Source organism: Camellia sinensis, chromosome 4 (assembly GCF_055761805.1).
Source record: "Camellia sinensis isolate YWXY chromosome 4, ASM5576180v1, whole genome shotgun sequence".
In the NCBI taxonomy this organism is placed as follows: domain Eukaryota; kingdom Viridiplantae; phylum Streptophyta; class Magnoliopsida; order Ericales; family Theaceae; genus Camellia; species Camellia sinensis.
The window spans coordinates 210,156,989-210,171,224 of NC_138964.1; the positions used below are offsets into that span (position 1 = coordinate 210,156,989).

The 14,236-nt window shown below is 33.3% G+C and overlaps 1 protein-coding gene, 1 long non-coding RNA gene and 1 other non-coding gene across 4 annotated transcripts; 1 reads left to right on the plus strand and 2 right to left on the minus strand.

The window, feature by feature from the left end:
• The first annotated feature begins 595 nt into the window (after positions 1 to 595).
• Positions 596 to 4,427, plus strand: LOC114311062 (uncharacterized). 2 transcript variants are annotated; one of them, XR_014328340.1, is made up of 5 exons: positions 596 to 852; positions 943 to 1,292; positions 1,999 to 2,745; positions 3,292 to 3,463; positions 4,095 to 4,427. It is a non-coding gene; the product is annotated as an uncharacterized LOC114311062 (long non-coding RNA). The 2 variants fall into 2 exon arrangements; XR_014328339.1 differs by lacking the exons at positions 596 to 852; positions 943 to 1,292 and having other exon boundaries at positions 1,816 to 2,745.
• Positions 4,428 to 5,318: 891 nt separating this feature from the next.
• On the minus strand, positions 5,319 to 6,890 carry LOC145788600 (S-adenosylmethionine decarboxylase proenzyme-like). Its single transcript, XM_082867447.1, has one exon. The coding sequence runs from the start codon at positions 6,711 to 6,713 to the stop codon at positions 5,628 to 5,630; it is 1,086 nt and encodes a 361-aa protein (XP_082723573.1). The 5' UTR covers positions 6,714 to 6,890; the 3' UTR covers positions 5,319 to 5,627.
• Positions 6,891 to 9,003: 2,113 nt separating this feature from the next.
• LOC114311059 (uncharacterized) lies at positions 9,004 to 9,419 on the minus strand. Its single transcript, XR_014328341.1, has 2 exons — positions 9,282 to 9,419; positions 9,004 to 9,149 (listed from the first exon to the last, which is right to left on the minus strand). It is a non-coding gene; the product is annotated as an uncharacterized LOC114311059 (transcript).
• Positions 9,420 to 14,236: the final 4,817 nt, after the last annotated feature.

The following is a 14,236-nucleotide window of genomic DNA, read 5'->3' on the forward strand; positions in this document are numbered from 1 at the left end:
TCTTCCCATGGACTGTCGACCTCGCTGACGGTGTAGTCCTCCTTGAGCTCCTAACGGGAAGAAAGCCCGTGGACTTGTCACAGCCACCAGGTCAAGAAAATCTTGTGGCTTGGGCTCGTCCGCTACTCACAACGAAGGAGTTCTTGATTCCGGGTCTTCTCGATGAGATTCGCATGGCGAGGTCTGAATTACAGGACCATTTCAAGGCCAAATCCAGGTACGGAGTATTTGTCGATGTCGTCGAAGATGAGGTAGGGCAATGGCGGGAAGGTATGCGTAGAAAATAAACGGAATAGGTTGAGATCCGGCGGACGGCTAGGGTGAGGTTGCCGTCCGCCGGTGAAGCGAAAATATTAGGTTCTAAACCTGCTCTGATACCATGATAAATTGTAGTATTATTTATTGTTGTGTATCTATTTTGTACAAGAATTCCTATTATATAGGAGATGATTCTGGAGTAGGTGAGGAGTGAGTGGTGGAGGTAGGTTTGGTGGAGTGTAGTAGGTGATAGGAGTGAGTGGTGGAGGTAGGTTTGGTGGAGTGTAGTAGGTGATTTACATTTACATTAACACTGAAATTGACCAAGTTGGTGACCACAGAAGTAGAAAAAGAAAGATAGAAAATTGAGGAAAAAGAGAAGAAAAAGAAAGTTGGGATCGACAAAGTTGGTTTGATCCATAATGAAGTTGAAGATGGCTCTAGAGAGGAGAGTGGTATGATAAAATTCATGAAACAAAGAATTAGATATGATGGTTTGAAATGAAAGTATTGTCAATGGAAGCCCCCAACCTACTTGTTATATGACTCTATCTTCGTTTGAAATTCTCTTATTTGAATGTTTCCCCTGTTATTGTAAGTTGCTTACGACTGTTATCCATCTATTAGGAATAAGCAGGTACCTCTGAGGTAGATACTGACTTGTTTATCTCATCTGATTTGTAGTGAATGGGGAGTAGTCTTTAGCTTCCTTTGGGGACTTTTTCTGGTTGGACTGCAACATTTAAAATAATTTCAACCATTGTTCATGTGGGTGTAGAGGCAAAGTCCTATCTAATTGTTGTTCTTTGTTCAATGAATTTGAGGTGACAGTGAATCATCTATCAATTCTCTGGTTGGAAGAGAATTATGGGTTATTCTCCTTTCTTTGCATCACTTGCATTGGACTCTCTCTACCTGGAATTTGGATCAATGATTGATGTGCTGGGCACCTTGGACATGAAAGTAGGAGAGTTAGAGTGATTTTAACTTTTCTACCCGCTTCTGTGGTGTTTCATCTGAAGTAGCACAGTAAGGTAAACCTTTGGTGTGGTGGGGGTCTCAGTTATGAAGCGGCAGCACTTATATCGAGCTCCTTCATTTTTGGTTAACGAGAAATGATTTCTTCAAATAATTTTGTGTATTGTTTCACATGATAGGAGTTTTATAGGTTGACATCTATTCTGACGTCTTCTTTTTTCCCCTTTGTATATGCTGAGCATACATGGGTTGTGTGTCAAATGATGCTTTTGGTGGATTTTTATTCAATTGACAAAAAATAATTAAATTTCATTGTTGGAAATATCTTTACTACAAACAAACAAACAAACAAACAAAAAAGATCATTTTTAATATTTTCATCTAGAAAATTTCTTTTTCTTTTTCTTGATTTTAGTTCTGTTAAATCTTAAATCTGCATGACGATTCTATCAATCCCCTTTTGTAATAGCATGTACCTGTGTTTTTCTTTTTCTTGAAATTAGTTCTCTAGGATTTCTGCAGAACTACATCATCATGCTAAATTTCTTAGTGCTTTGTTTTTGTTTTGATTACTTTCGAGGTTTGGTTATGACAATAAATATAGCTTCCTAATTCTGGGCACCCCCGCCCCAACTCTAGAACTCGTGAATAAAGACGATAATTTACAGATGTATTCAAGATTATGTTGCGATTGTAATATTTGTGGTATGACCTCATTGGGTCTTTCTTTGCTGTATGTAAGTCAAAAAATGATTGTAACAGTATAACGACCACCCATCACTAAGGAAAGAAGAGAAATCACTGGGCAAGTGTGGAGAACCTGAACAAAACAAGGCTTGCGAGTTATCTTCAGGCGATGAGGATTGCTCTAGAGGAAAGGGAAGTATGAATTATAGCTATATTGGAATGCACGTCTTTCACCTGTGGAAATCATCTTTTGTAGACAGTTCTTGATTTATTGGCATTAATATGACTCATGAGTTTGTCTAAACATTTGTGTGATTTTCACTCTTACTATAGAACTACAAGGGTTCATTCTATTCAGAAATCCACTTTCTTCATTCTTCTTAATCTAGGATTGCATCTATTGTATTAGTCAATATCAATTTTCTCAGTAAGATTTAAGGCCTCTTGTCGGCTCTTCAATAAATCAATCTTCTCTTTACTAAATGCTCTAAAACTTGTTTTTTGTTATTTAAGAGAAATAAACTTGCATACTATAGTCTGTTCTTCCTGAATTTATAAATGAAATATTTAATTGATTGCATGCCAAGGCTTTTAGCTTGCTTGGTGAGAGTTCTTTTTCTTGATAAGAACTTTAGTGAGAGTTTCTAGGATTACATGATGGATTACAAAATACCGACCAGGGTTGAGGATATCGCAGCAAAGGATTGATGATTTTATAACTGATTACGAGGCACAAGAGGAGCAGGAATTTTTTCCTTTCTTGGCCTCTTTTGTCATTGCAGCCTCTGATGATTTTCATTGTCCATAAAGTGTTGAAACAGTGTGAGCACACCGATGACTTCTCATTATGTCTGAACATATTATTTTGGTTTGTCCTAGTTGTCTTGTCTAGCTGCATTCACGTGTCGCTTTTATTTTTATGCACATTGATGTCATGTATTTAAGTAATTAAGCATCTATCATTTCTGCTCATAGTTTGGTATTTTAAGCATATAAAAATGTCAGCGTGTATAGTGGCAGAAGAGCATCTTGTGCGTCACTAAAATTTGATCAATGTATACATGAATCAATTTATCTCCCACATGTAAACAACACACATGCACAAGCACACATTGTGGCGTCCTATTTGTTTTTGTATCACTAGAACTTGTCCTATTCCCGTTAAGCTGTGTTTGGATCATGGAATTGAGTAAGGCTTTGGAAAATGAAAGAAAAAAGGGGAGGGAAACGTGAATGAAAGACGAGCTAAATTCTTTTTCCATTTTCCTTTCCAAATCGCTACCCGAATCCATGATCCAAACAGAGTCTTAGTGAATTTTGCAGCTGATCTTACTGTTCTCTACTTCAATATATTATGTTCATTTGCAGGCAAGAAAAGGAAGAGAAGCCCCTGCTGCTGAAGGAGGATGGACTGTTGGAAAGTGGAATTACTGTGGGTTCGGTTGCCCAGCAACTGTTCTGGAAAATATGACCAAGAAGAAATGTAAAGAAGTCGGGTTAGATTTCTACCGGTTTCAGAAAAGAGAGGCCTAGAGAAATGGTATGTTGTCTCTCAATTTCGCTTGTATGCATTGCAATAGAAATTCTTATGTTAAGTTTCTAAGATCCTCCGAAGTGTGGAACTTCGTTGTAAGCACTAAATTTTACTAGAAGGCTTAGGCTGAAGGTTTTAGAGGTAAGATTTATCAGAACTCTCAAACGTCTGCCTTTCCACATTTTAGCATGTCCTCTCGCTATAAATTGCTTATTGCTTTTCCAATAGAAAAAAGGCTAAACATTTGAGTAATGAATTATTGATATACAATTAGGAATATAACCTTGTTAAGTTGTTGAAAAAACGGCCACATCAATGGTGCTATCTTTGGAATTTGCTCTAGGGCACAATTATTAATTCTAGGATATTGGGGACATAAGTGAATCTTCATTTATTTTAATTTGACTCTATGCACCAATTGATATATCAATTAGTGTACTAATAGATGATGTGACATAATTTTAAAAGCTTTGAGTATTTATAATTTGTATTATCATATGTAGAGTCTGTAATAATGACATAAGGTATGTTAGTACATTAGTTGGTATACCAATTAGTTTTAAAAGGTACTTGTTTGATGTCCTTGTTTATTGTTCTTCTTAGCCATTATATCATCTTAGCACTTGATTCCTTGCAGAGATTATGGCGCTGCAAAGTAAATTTGAACGGGATAGAAAGCAGATAAAGTAGTTGAGAGCTGCAAGAAAGTTCCAGCCCTACTGAGTGCAGCCGACAATTTAGAAAGAAAGATCAACCGCCGAAATATCTCATCCCTATTTCAATTGCTAGAATTGTCCTTCCCTCCCTCCCTGCCTTTGATTGTAGGAAAGACGAGAAAAATCAGTGCACACAATGATTTATTGTGCGATGCATGTGCCTCTTTCTGGTAAAGTTTAGTGAACAATTTCACCCATTAATGGGTAATGGCAAACAAAAAAAACTATACAATTTTAATTTGATTCTGATTGAAGATTCCTATGTATTTTTTTTTATTGTTTTATTATGTGTGAAGACAAAACTCATTTTCCAGTCTTGCACATGTGGGAACAGCTATATACTGTTGATCTAGCGGGACAAGTGACTTTTTTTAGTCAAAAAGTTAGTAAAAAAATTAAAAAGTTAATAATTCATACTAAAAAGTTAAAAATTCTCTTTTCTCTCTACTTTTGCATATCTTTTTGTAAAAATTTAAAAAATTATTCCAAACGTACTAATTTTTTTTACATCACATTTTAATCAAAAAATTAAATAGTTATTAAAAAAGTTTGTTCTCAAACGAGGACTAATTGAAAAGGTGGCTTATCTTTTTTTCCTTTTTTTCCAATGCTGAAATTCCATTTCCATATAGTCAAATTTGGCAGGATTGATTGAGACTTTGCCTTTTTCCAACTGGAATTTACCAATTATTTTCCCAGACAATTAGACAGAGGCCCAAAGGAACGTAACAGACCTTCCACCTTTTTAATTATTTTCCCAGACAATTAGACAAGGTCCCAAAGGAACGTAACAGACCTTCCACCTTTATAGTATTGGGCATGGCTCCCGTCCCGTCCTTAATCGGACGTAGGACCTGAATGAATTGGCCAACTTGTTTTCTTTCAAAAAGACCAAAAACGCTTATAAAACTTAAAAAGCCATGAGTGCTCACAAAGTAACACAGCCCTTACCCCGAAAGCTAAACCAAAACCAAAACAAAAACAAAAACAAAAACAAACAGAAGATAATTTCATTGGAATGATTTTAGTAAAATGATAATTTCATCAAAATATTCATTATAATATTTGATTCACTTAAAAAAAAATTAAGAAAAAATAAACCATAGAACTATTTCATCATCAAATCACCATCAACAAAAGAAACATATCTGCTAAAGTAAAATTTATTATATAGAATGCATCTAAACAACAAATTGAAAGTTCCAACACCTCAGCCATTTGAAACTACTAACCACACTGACAATTAAAGACTGCTGCAAAAGCAGTAAAACATGAACCTAAAAACTAAGAAATCGAGCAATGCAAATACGAGCAGTAAAACATGAACCTAATAAAGCTCTTTAATGGAGAAAAGTGAATGAACCTACTATCTCTCTTTAATGGAGCGAAGTGAATACTCTCAAACCAACAAGACAATCAATTAAAGGAGAAAACCCACAACATCTGGTCCAATATTATTTCTTTCTGACTTTCTCGTCATCCTCGTTCTCACTCCAACAGCAATGCAGAGTTGACCTGGGAGACCCACAGCCACCAGCCTTCATGCATCTGTGGTAAACAATAGACCCTCCCTTGCCAAGGGCCTCATAGCTCTTTTCTCCGCAGAAATATCCATTCACATCAAGACTGATATCGGAACCAAGATCATTACCGACAACATCAGAATGTATAGCAATGGAGAACTCAGTTGGCTTGAAGCAAGCCAAGACCCTCTCGAGCAGGTGATTCAAATTCAAAAATCGGAAATCATATCCCACTGCTTCAAAGCTAGCGTAGCTGAACCCATCTTCCGGTGTGACATGAATAGTAGAAATTGCAGCCCCTTCAATAGCATTCATGGAGTACCCACAAGGATCAAATTCAAAGTCACATATCTCAGAATCAGGAAAAATCATCCTAATACCAGAAACATCAGTCATCGCCGCAGCAGAGCTTCCACGAGTCTTGTAAAATACAGATGCCGCATTCTTGTCCAATCCGGTCATGCACATTTCTAGAGTGTAAATTGGGTACGAATGATTCATCGATTCAGCCGAAGCAGAGTAAACATGCCATTTCTGTGATTTATCATCACTACCCATCACATAAGCCTTGCTGCCCGAACCAAGCTTGCCAAAATAATTGTCGAGGACAGCTACCTCTTCCGAGAAGTTGCGATGAGGGAAAGGCTGAGCTCTAGGAAAAATAAAGCATCCACGAGTGTACCTCACAGATCTCACAGAGAGGGAGAGCATATCAGCAAACTTGAGGATGGATGGGATTGAATTAAGCAATTTTGTAGTTCCACAAGTTTTAATGATAATCTTATAAGGGTACACAAAGAGGCTAGACTCAGAAAGGACGTAAGAGTCAACTTCATCATTCAACAATGAACTGACAATGGTGCATTCAGCGGGTGTTAAAATTTCATCCAACTGGGATTTGGATAGAGAGCGAAGGCCCTTGCCTTCAGGGTCAGAAAAAATCCCAGGCTCAAAGAAAGATATCTCAAGTCTTTTTTCATATCCTTCAAAACCAATTGCAGAAACTGGCAGGGCCATCTTGCCTTAAGAGAACTAAATGCTGTTGTAAAGTGAGTAGAGAAATGCTGTAGTGAAGCAAGAACAGAACAGAAGACACTAAAGGAGAAAAGAAATAAAAACAATAACAAATAACTGAGGTATTGGCAACTTCTGGTTGCTTATTTCTCAATTCGGGAAATCTCAGGATGGCTTCCGGGCACACTGCAAAGATCATATGTTGTGTTAGATATAGGTGGCATTTTACAATTGTATAAAGTACATGATGCAGTGGGAAAGAAGTTACAGTTGAACTCACGTTGGAGTAAGCAGCAGATCTGAACTTCTTGATTCCACCGTTGGGTCGAACGTCTTCAATGCTGTAACCTAGAGGAGCTTCATAAAACATGGATTTACTACTACTGCTAGACTTCTTTTTCCCACCTTTAGACTCCATTAGATCATTCAGTCCTGCAAAAGACATCAAAAGCAAAATCAGAACCAACTTCAAAGAGTTAATGCACTTAAAAATATAGATAACAAGAAAACAGAGGTACTGGCAAAATATTAGCAAAACATAAAATTACAACACTGCATAAAGGAATATAAATCAAACAAAACCAGAAAGAAATACATATTGAAATAAATTGCATGAACTAAAGAGAATGGGTTGGAAGAATAAAAAAACAGAAAACTTGATAAATATTTTCTGCAATACAATTTGTAGAGGGCACCAAATACAACAATTTCATTTGTGCCCAACAAATTAAAATGGCATATAAGATACAAAAAGAGCATGCACAAACAATCATTTATCGTCATAAAACAAATAGATAGATAATTCAACAATCATATTACTCAAATCACAAGATGCAACAAACTCAACTAAGTTATTATAATCAACATCAAAACAGCATTCATGAAATCCATAGCCAGCTTTTATCCTTAACCAATGACAACCATGGTTATCAGAATCCCGATCCGGATCTTACGATCCTACGATCTTACGATCCATTTGAGTACAATCGATCCGGATCGTATAAAAAACTCCTTATAGGTAGGATCTTTCAATCCTAATAGTGGGATCTTATAGGATCGTGGAATCCCGATCCGAATCCGATCCTATCGGATTCAATTTACAAGCCTTGTTTTGTATTGTATGACATATTTTGTTGTAAATTTTATGTTTGTTGTCTAAATACTAATTTATGCTGTCAAAATAAATAATAAAAATTAAGTAGTATTGAATCAAATAGACTAAGAAAAACAAACTAAGAAACAAACATTCAAATATTGCGGTAATTTAAGAAAATTAAATAGTCGGAAAAACAAACTTAGTTTTAGCGGAGTCTAAGAAGGGTAAGATGATTGCAACTTTATCCCAATTTCTGGAGAAATTATTTTTGTGACTCGAATCCGCTCCACCATAGATGCAAACGACAAATCTTATCATTCGACTAAGCTACTCTTTTGAGTTCTTAATCTATTTTCATATCCAATTTTGTTAAATATTTTTTCTTTACTTTTTATGCATTATTGTACATTGTAAAGTATTTTGTTATAGAATTCTTCTTCTTCTTCTTCTTCACCTTCTTTTTTGTTAAAATACAAAACTTTTACCATCGAGTTTTCTATTGCATAATATTATATGTACATTTTATATGAAATATTATATTTTTCACAATATGCTTACTTCTTTTTAATAAAATATAGGTTCGTTTTGTGTATACTTTATAAGAAATATTTATTTAAATTAAATTACTATGTAATTTGTCTTTTTCGGTAGGATCTTACTATCCGATCCTATAAATACCTCCAACGATCCGACGTAGGATCCCGATTTTAACAACCTTGATGACAACCCAAGAGCCTAAATAAAACTACCCATCCAATAATTCATTCACCGATTTGTTTCAACATAAACAGATCTCGCACTACCCAAAAGAAAGAAAATAGCTTCTACCAATATTAATTGAAGTTACAAAATAAAATTTCCACAAACTTCATGACAGGTTGAACATCAAGATAAAACAAACAATAATGGGAAAAATTGTAATTATAAAATCTGAATGAAACAATTACAAGAATAATCGCATGTACACAGATCACAACAAAGACAGGCCTATATCCCTCATGAATATAAATCACACACAACCAAACATATATGAACCTATACCATCTATGATATAAATAGTTTGATACATAAAACACACAACTTTGTCCCACCATAAAATTATTAGCCGCTAAAAACTCCAATAACTAACTGTTAAATATATTTTAAAATCAAACCCATCTTACTCATTCATCATTAAACCGTCTAAAAAAATTCAAATCTACAATTGGACACAAATCCCATTTATAATTGGAACAAAAACAAGATAAAGAACCATACTTACAGATATTACACTTTATAGAAATCTTCCAACAACAGGTCTGATACCAAGACACGTTCCTTTCGAAAATTGGATTAAGCAAACCCTAGAAATCAAAGGAAACAAAACCCCTTAACATCAGAACATGCAGACAATGATAACACCACAAAATCAGAAGGAAAAAAAAAGAATAAAGAAAAAAAAAAAAGCATAAAAAAGAAGGATTATGAAACCATACAGGTATTATATAGATGTGATTCAAGATCTATCGGCACAAACCCTAATTCTAATTGCCTTCCCAACAAACCCTTGCAAGCAGATTAAAATTGAGAGAGAGAGAGATAAAGAGGCAGCTTTCAGAAGATCGCGAAACGCATGTATATATATATACGGGGGAGAAGCAATGAACGGTGGTGATTTGGAGATATTTACAGTCGTACCCTCTTAGCTGTACGCTTCGTTTTTCTTGGAAAGCTCGTGGGCCCGAAGTTTGGGCCCATGCGATTGACCACTATTTCATTCGTCCATTAATTGAGTTTTTATTTTTATTAATTTTTTTTACCAAATTCTCGGCTAAAGTAAGGGAAATCACTGTTTTATTTTGTTATTTTAACCAAAAGAGAATATTATTCACCAATGGTTGTTTCAAATTAGGTTAACAATAATTAGGTTATTATTTAGAAAAAAATATTAAATTTATAAGAAAATTTTTACAGTAATACTACATGCACCAATTAGTGTACATACTAATGTATCAATTAGTGTTATGACATCATTAATGACCTTATTTATTATACAAATTACAAATACTCAAAACCTTTAAAATTATGTCACATCATCTGTTGGTACATTATTGTGTACACTAATTAATGCATTTAGCATTATTCAAAATTCTATTCTTATAAAAAATTGTTCAAAAATGTACTAGTAATACTATTCTTATAAATAAACTCATTTTTATTTATACTTTTTTTTTATTTGATGGTTATTAATAATAAAATTCTACCACTTTTATATTGTTATTTTAGAAAAACAACATGAAATATGTCACTCAATAATTAGTGTGAAATATTATTTTAAAAATATTTAATAATTTGTTTAATGTAATACTGTCAGTGTGGATTTAGAGTGAAACTTACAAAATCAAATATAAACAAATATAGAGAATAGTAATATGGGAATGAGTCATTCTCCAATTGAAATTTGGGATTCAGAGTATGATAAAATTCCGTAGTTATAGATTTAATCATAATATTCATCATTTTTGTATTTTTATTTTGAAAAATAATGTAAAATGGGTCATTTAATATTTAATGTAATTAATGCAATTCATCACTTTTGTATTGTTATTTTGGAAAGTAATGTAAAATGGGTCATAAGTAATTAATGTGAAATATATGTATAAATCACAACTTTAACTCATAAATTCTCCTATAATGATGTGGCAACACGCTGAGATATATAACAAATTAAGAATTGACACATGTAAAACCACATTGTTGTAGGTAACTTTTTTGTGGGTCTTAAATATTTTTTTAAAAATATTTAATAAGATGAGCAATGTTACGTCTAATTAACCTCTTACTAACAACGGTGGTGCTACATGCACCAATTAATGTACCAATACTAGTTATAAATTATTATTGACCCCACTCATTAATTGCATTACAAATCTCAAAAATCTCTTAAATTATGTCACATCATCAATTGGTGCATTAGTTAGTACATTAATTGGTACATATAGTATTATTTTACTAACAATTCTATTAAATATACATGTGCAAATATCACTGGGTGTTTAAATATCATTATTTTTGTAATAACTAATCACATTTGACCTCAAAGAGGGTAATTTATAAAGAAAAATTAGGCCGAGCTACGATCCTTTAATCTCTGTTTTGGGTCGGACTAAGGGCCGGGGTATGGACTTCAAGTAGCTCGGTCCCATGTTGTCTAGGTACCAAACTAGGCAGAGGGGTTTGACCGAGCTACCTAAAAACTAAACTTAGTGGCTGGCCGAGGTGTTTGTAAGAAAGAAGGCCAAGCTGAGTGTAGCTCGGTTGAATACCATCTACATCATTGCTTAGGTGAGAGCATGACCGAAATAATCTAGCTCGGTTAGGTTGCACCAGCTTAGACAAAAGAGATAACCATCTTACTTGGTAAGTAGAGTGTTATCAGGATAGACACTCTTTACTAAGAGTGTGATTCCTAAAAGGACTTTACAAAAGAGAGTTGAAGTCTTACTAGGATTGTGCTAAGCAGAATCTACAAAAGCTCATGATAGGACCTATATACAGGTATCACAATTTCGACTCTAAAAAACATAGAGCTTTTTGTCTATAGCATCGGAGAGGTATCCGGCACACACCCGCCAGTTAGCTCACGTTTGTGTTTTCAGGAAGTAAAGCAACGACGTTTAGAAGAGTGTAAATTTGATCAACATAATTATACGAGAAGATTATTTCGTGCTCGTACAACCGCTTATATTTTTAATAAGATGTTTAATGTGACTAGAATTATTTTTATAAGATTCATCATTTTTATATTTTTATTTTGGAAAGTAATATGAAATATTATATGGCCTGAATCCAACCTAGGCCTAGATTTGGAAGGACATTTATATTGCATTTGTAGGTTGAAAAGAAAAAAAAAAATTATATAAACGTTTTTACTTTTTCTTTTAGAAAATTTTTTCCGTGCACATTATTATATTTTTTTTGTTACATATTTTTTAATAGGACAGCCTCTCCCATTTGCAATTGGAGTTGAGGGCTTTGTTGGGTCATAGTGGTCCTGATTCGAACTCATTTTTATGATTCAAACTGTTTAATATATAAAATTTATTTAATATATTATTTTTGTAAAAAAAATTATTTTAATTAAATATTGATAGTTATTTGATTTGATCATATTTGTATCCTATTGCACAGTATATAAGTCTATACAACAATGATTTAGACCACTAAAAAATACATCACTAATAGCACTAATATATTGGGAATGGCAAAAAAAATAATAAAAAAATAAAAACAAGGCATAGAAAGTGGGCGGGACCCACTGCCACATCATTAGTGCTCCCTTTAGTGATCTCTTTTTAGTGCTCTCAAGCATTTTTCAAGTCCATAATATAGGAGAAATCACAAATCAATCAATGAGGCGTGAAAAAAAAAATTTCATATTCATAGAATGTAAGTCATTTTTGTGCATGATACAAATCTTTTCTGAGTGTCAAATTTATACCTAAAATGTATGTGCAATGCAATTATTTTTAAATTGTGCCATTAATCCACAATTACCCCCATAATATATGTGAAGAATCTCATTATTGAGTTGGGATTTCATCATCAACTCTTTTGGTTGTTTCTAGTCATTTTCCAATCACTTTCTTGTCTTTGCCTGGTTCTGTCCTGACTTGGACACAGCCCACCTTCCTGACTTGGACCCTGTACAAGGTCACATTATTTTTCTGTTCGAAAATTAATTATCGAACAAAATTTAATTATTCAAAATGATTGTTCAACAAAATTCAATTGTTTTAATATTTGATGTCCGAATAATTAAATTAGCAATTGTTAATAATTTTATAACAATTTATTTTATATTTTGAATTGTTAATTAACAAGTACCTTAAAGAGTACTTGTTAATAAACTTAAAACAATTATACAATATTCATAAAAATGTGTCAAAAAGTATATGATCATTTTAAATTATATTCTTAAAGCACTAGTTATCAGAAATTTTAAATTTTTTTATGAAGCATAAACTATGCAATCTCACTGAAATGACTATGTAAAACCAATGACATTTTTTAATTTAAAAAAATTATTTCTATTTTTTCTACCAAGGTAGTATTATAACACCAGATCCCATTGAAGGCGTTTATTCAAGAGAAATGACCATGAAATTAGGTTAACATAGAAATGATATTTACAACTAGCTAAATTTTATCCCCGATTTTACACTTATACACCTACATGGATTCACATAACAAATGCCATTTGTTCCAACAAGCGTTTAAATGAAATTTATCTAACCATTCTTTAATCTTTTGCAACTTTCTGCCCATTTTAAAGTTGAGTAGCTTCCTATACCAAATTTCATCCTCTCCATCAACATCCAAGAAATCTCAAGAAGATTACATAACCAAATCAAGCCATAAATCCCATCAGATTAAATGGAATCGACTGCATAAATCCTTCTTTTCCACTCAACTCTATTCAAGACCATTTCGAAAAGAAAATTATATACATATCAAATTAATTCAATTGAAAATAACTCTCTCTTTTTTTCTTTTTCTTTTTGGCCATGTTTGATTCCACAAGATTAATAGTGAGGTATTAATAATCCAATCAAATAGTGTGGTATTCACAATCACACCCCTACCCCATTACTAATAATCCAACAAATTTGTTGGATTAATTATCCATTGGATTGATGATCCTAAAACAAAATGTCAAAATAAACATAGGATAATTGGACCCGCGAATTAATAATCTCAATCCCATAGTCTAATTCTTCCAATCAAACATGCCAAGTACTATCTAGGAGAGTAGGGAGATGTTTGGCATCACCTATAAAAGTTAAAAAATTCAAAAGCCATTAAAAAAACAAAAAAAAATCATACTATTTAGAGTTTTTGGGTGGGAAGTCTGGGTGAAAAAAAAGTCAATGATAGCAACTCAGTGTTGCTTTGCATTTCCTTCCCCCCAAAAAAAAAAAAACGTGACACATTGTAAGCCACAAATTCTCATTAAAAAAAAAATAATAATAATAATTTTGAAATGCACAACATGACAGCCCAGTGCTGTTGCATGTGTCAAGGAAGACAATCCCGTAATTTTGATATTTGCTATAATATTTTATTACGTATTTTTTTTTTTTTTTTTTTTTTTTGTAAAAAGTCAAAAAATTACCCTAAATATACAAAAAAAAAAAAAAAAAAAAAAAAAAATTCTCTAATTTTTTAATGTACCTAGATCATTTCAAACAACCACGAGGTACATGGTTCTAGCCACTGACAAACTTTTTTTTCACCATAATAATGCATTAAAAAAACTTCGACATAATAGTGTAGCACCCACGTATCTGAGCAAGCATGTGCTGGAGTTGACATAAAACAATATCATCCTAACCCATATTATGGGGACGATAAGAACGCCATATCAACATAAAATCATGATGACATGGTC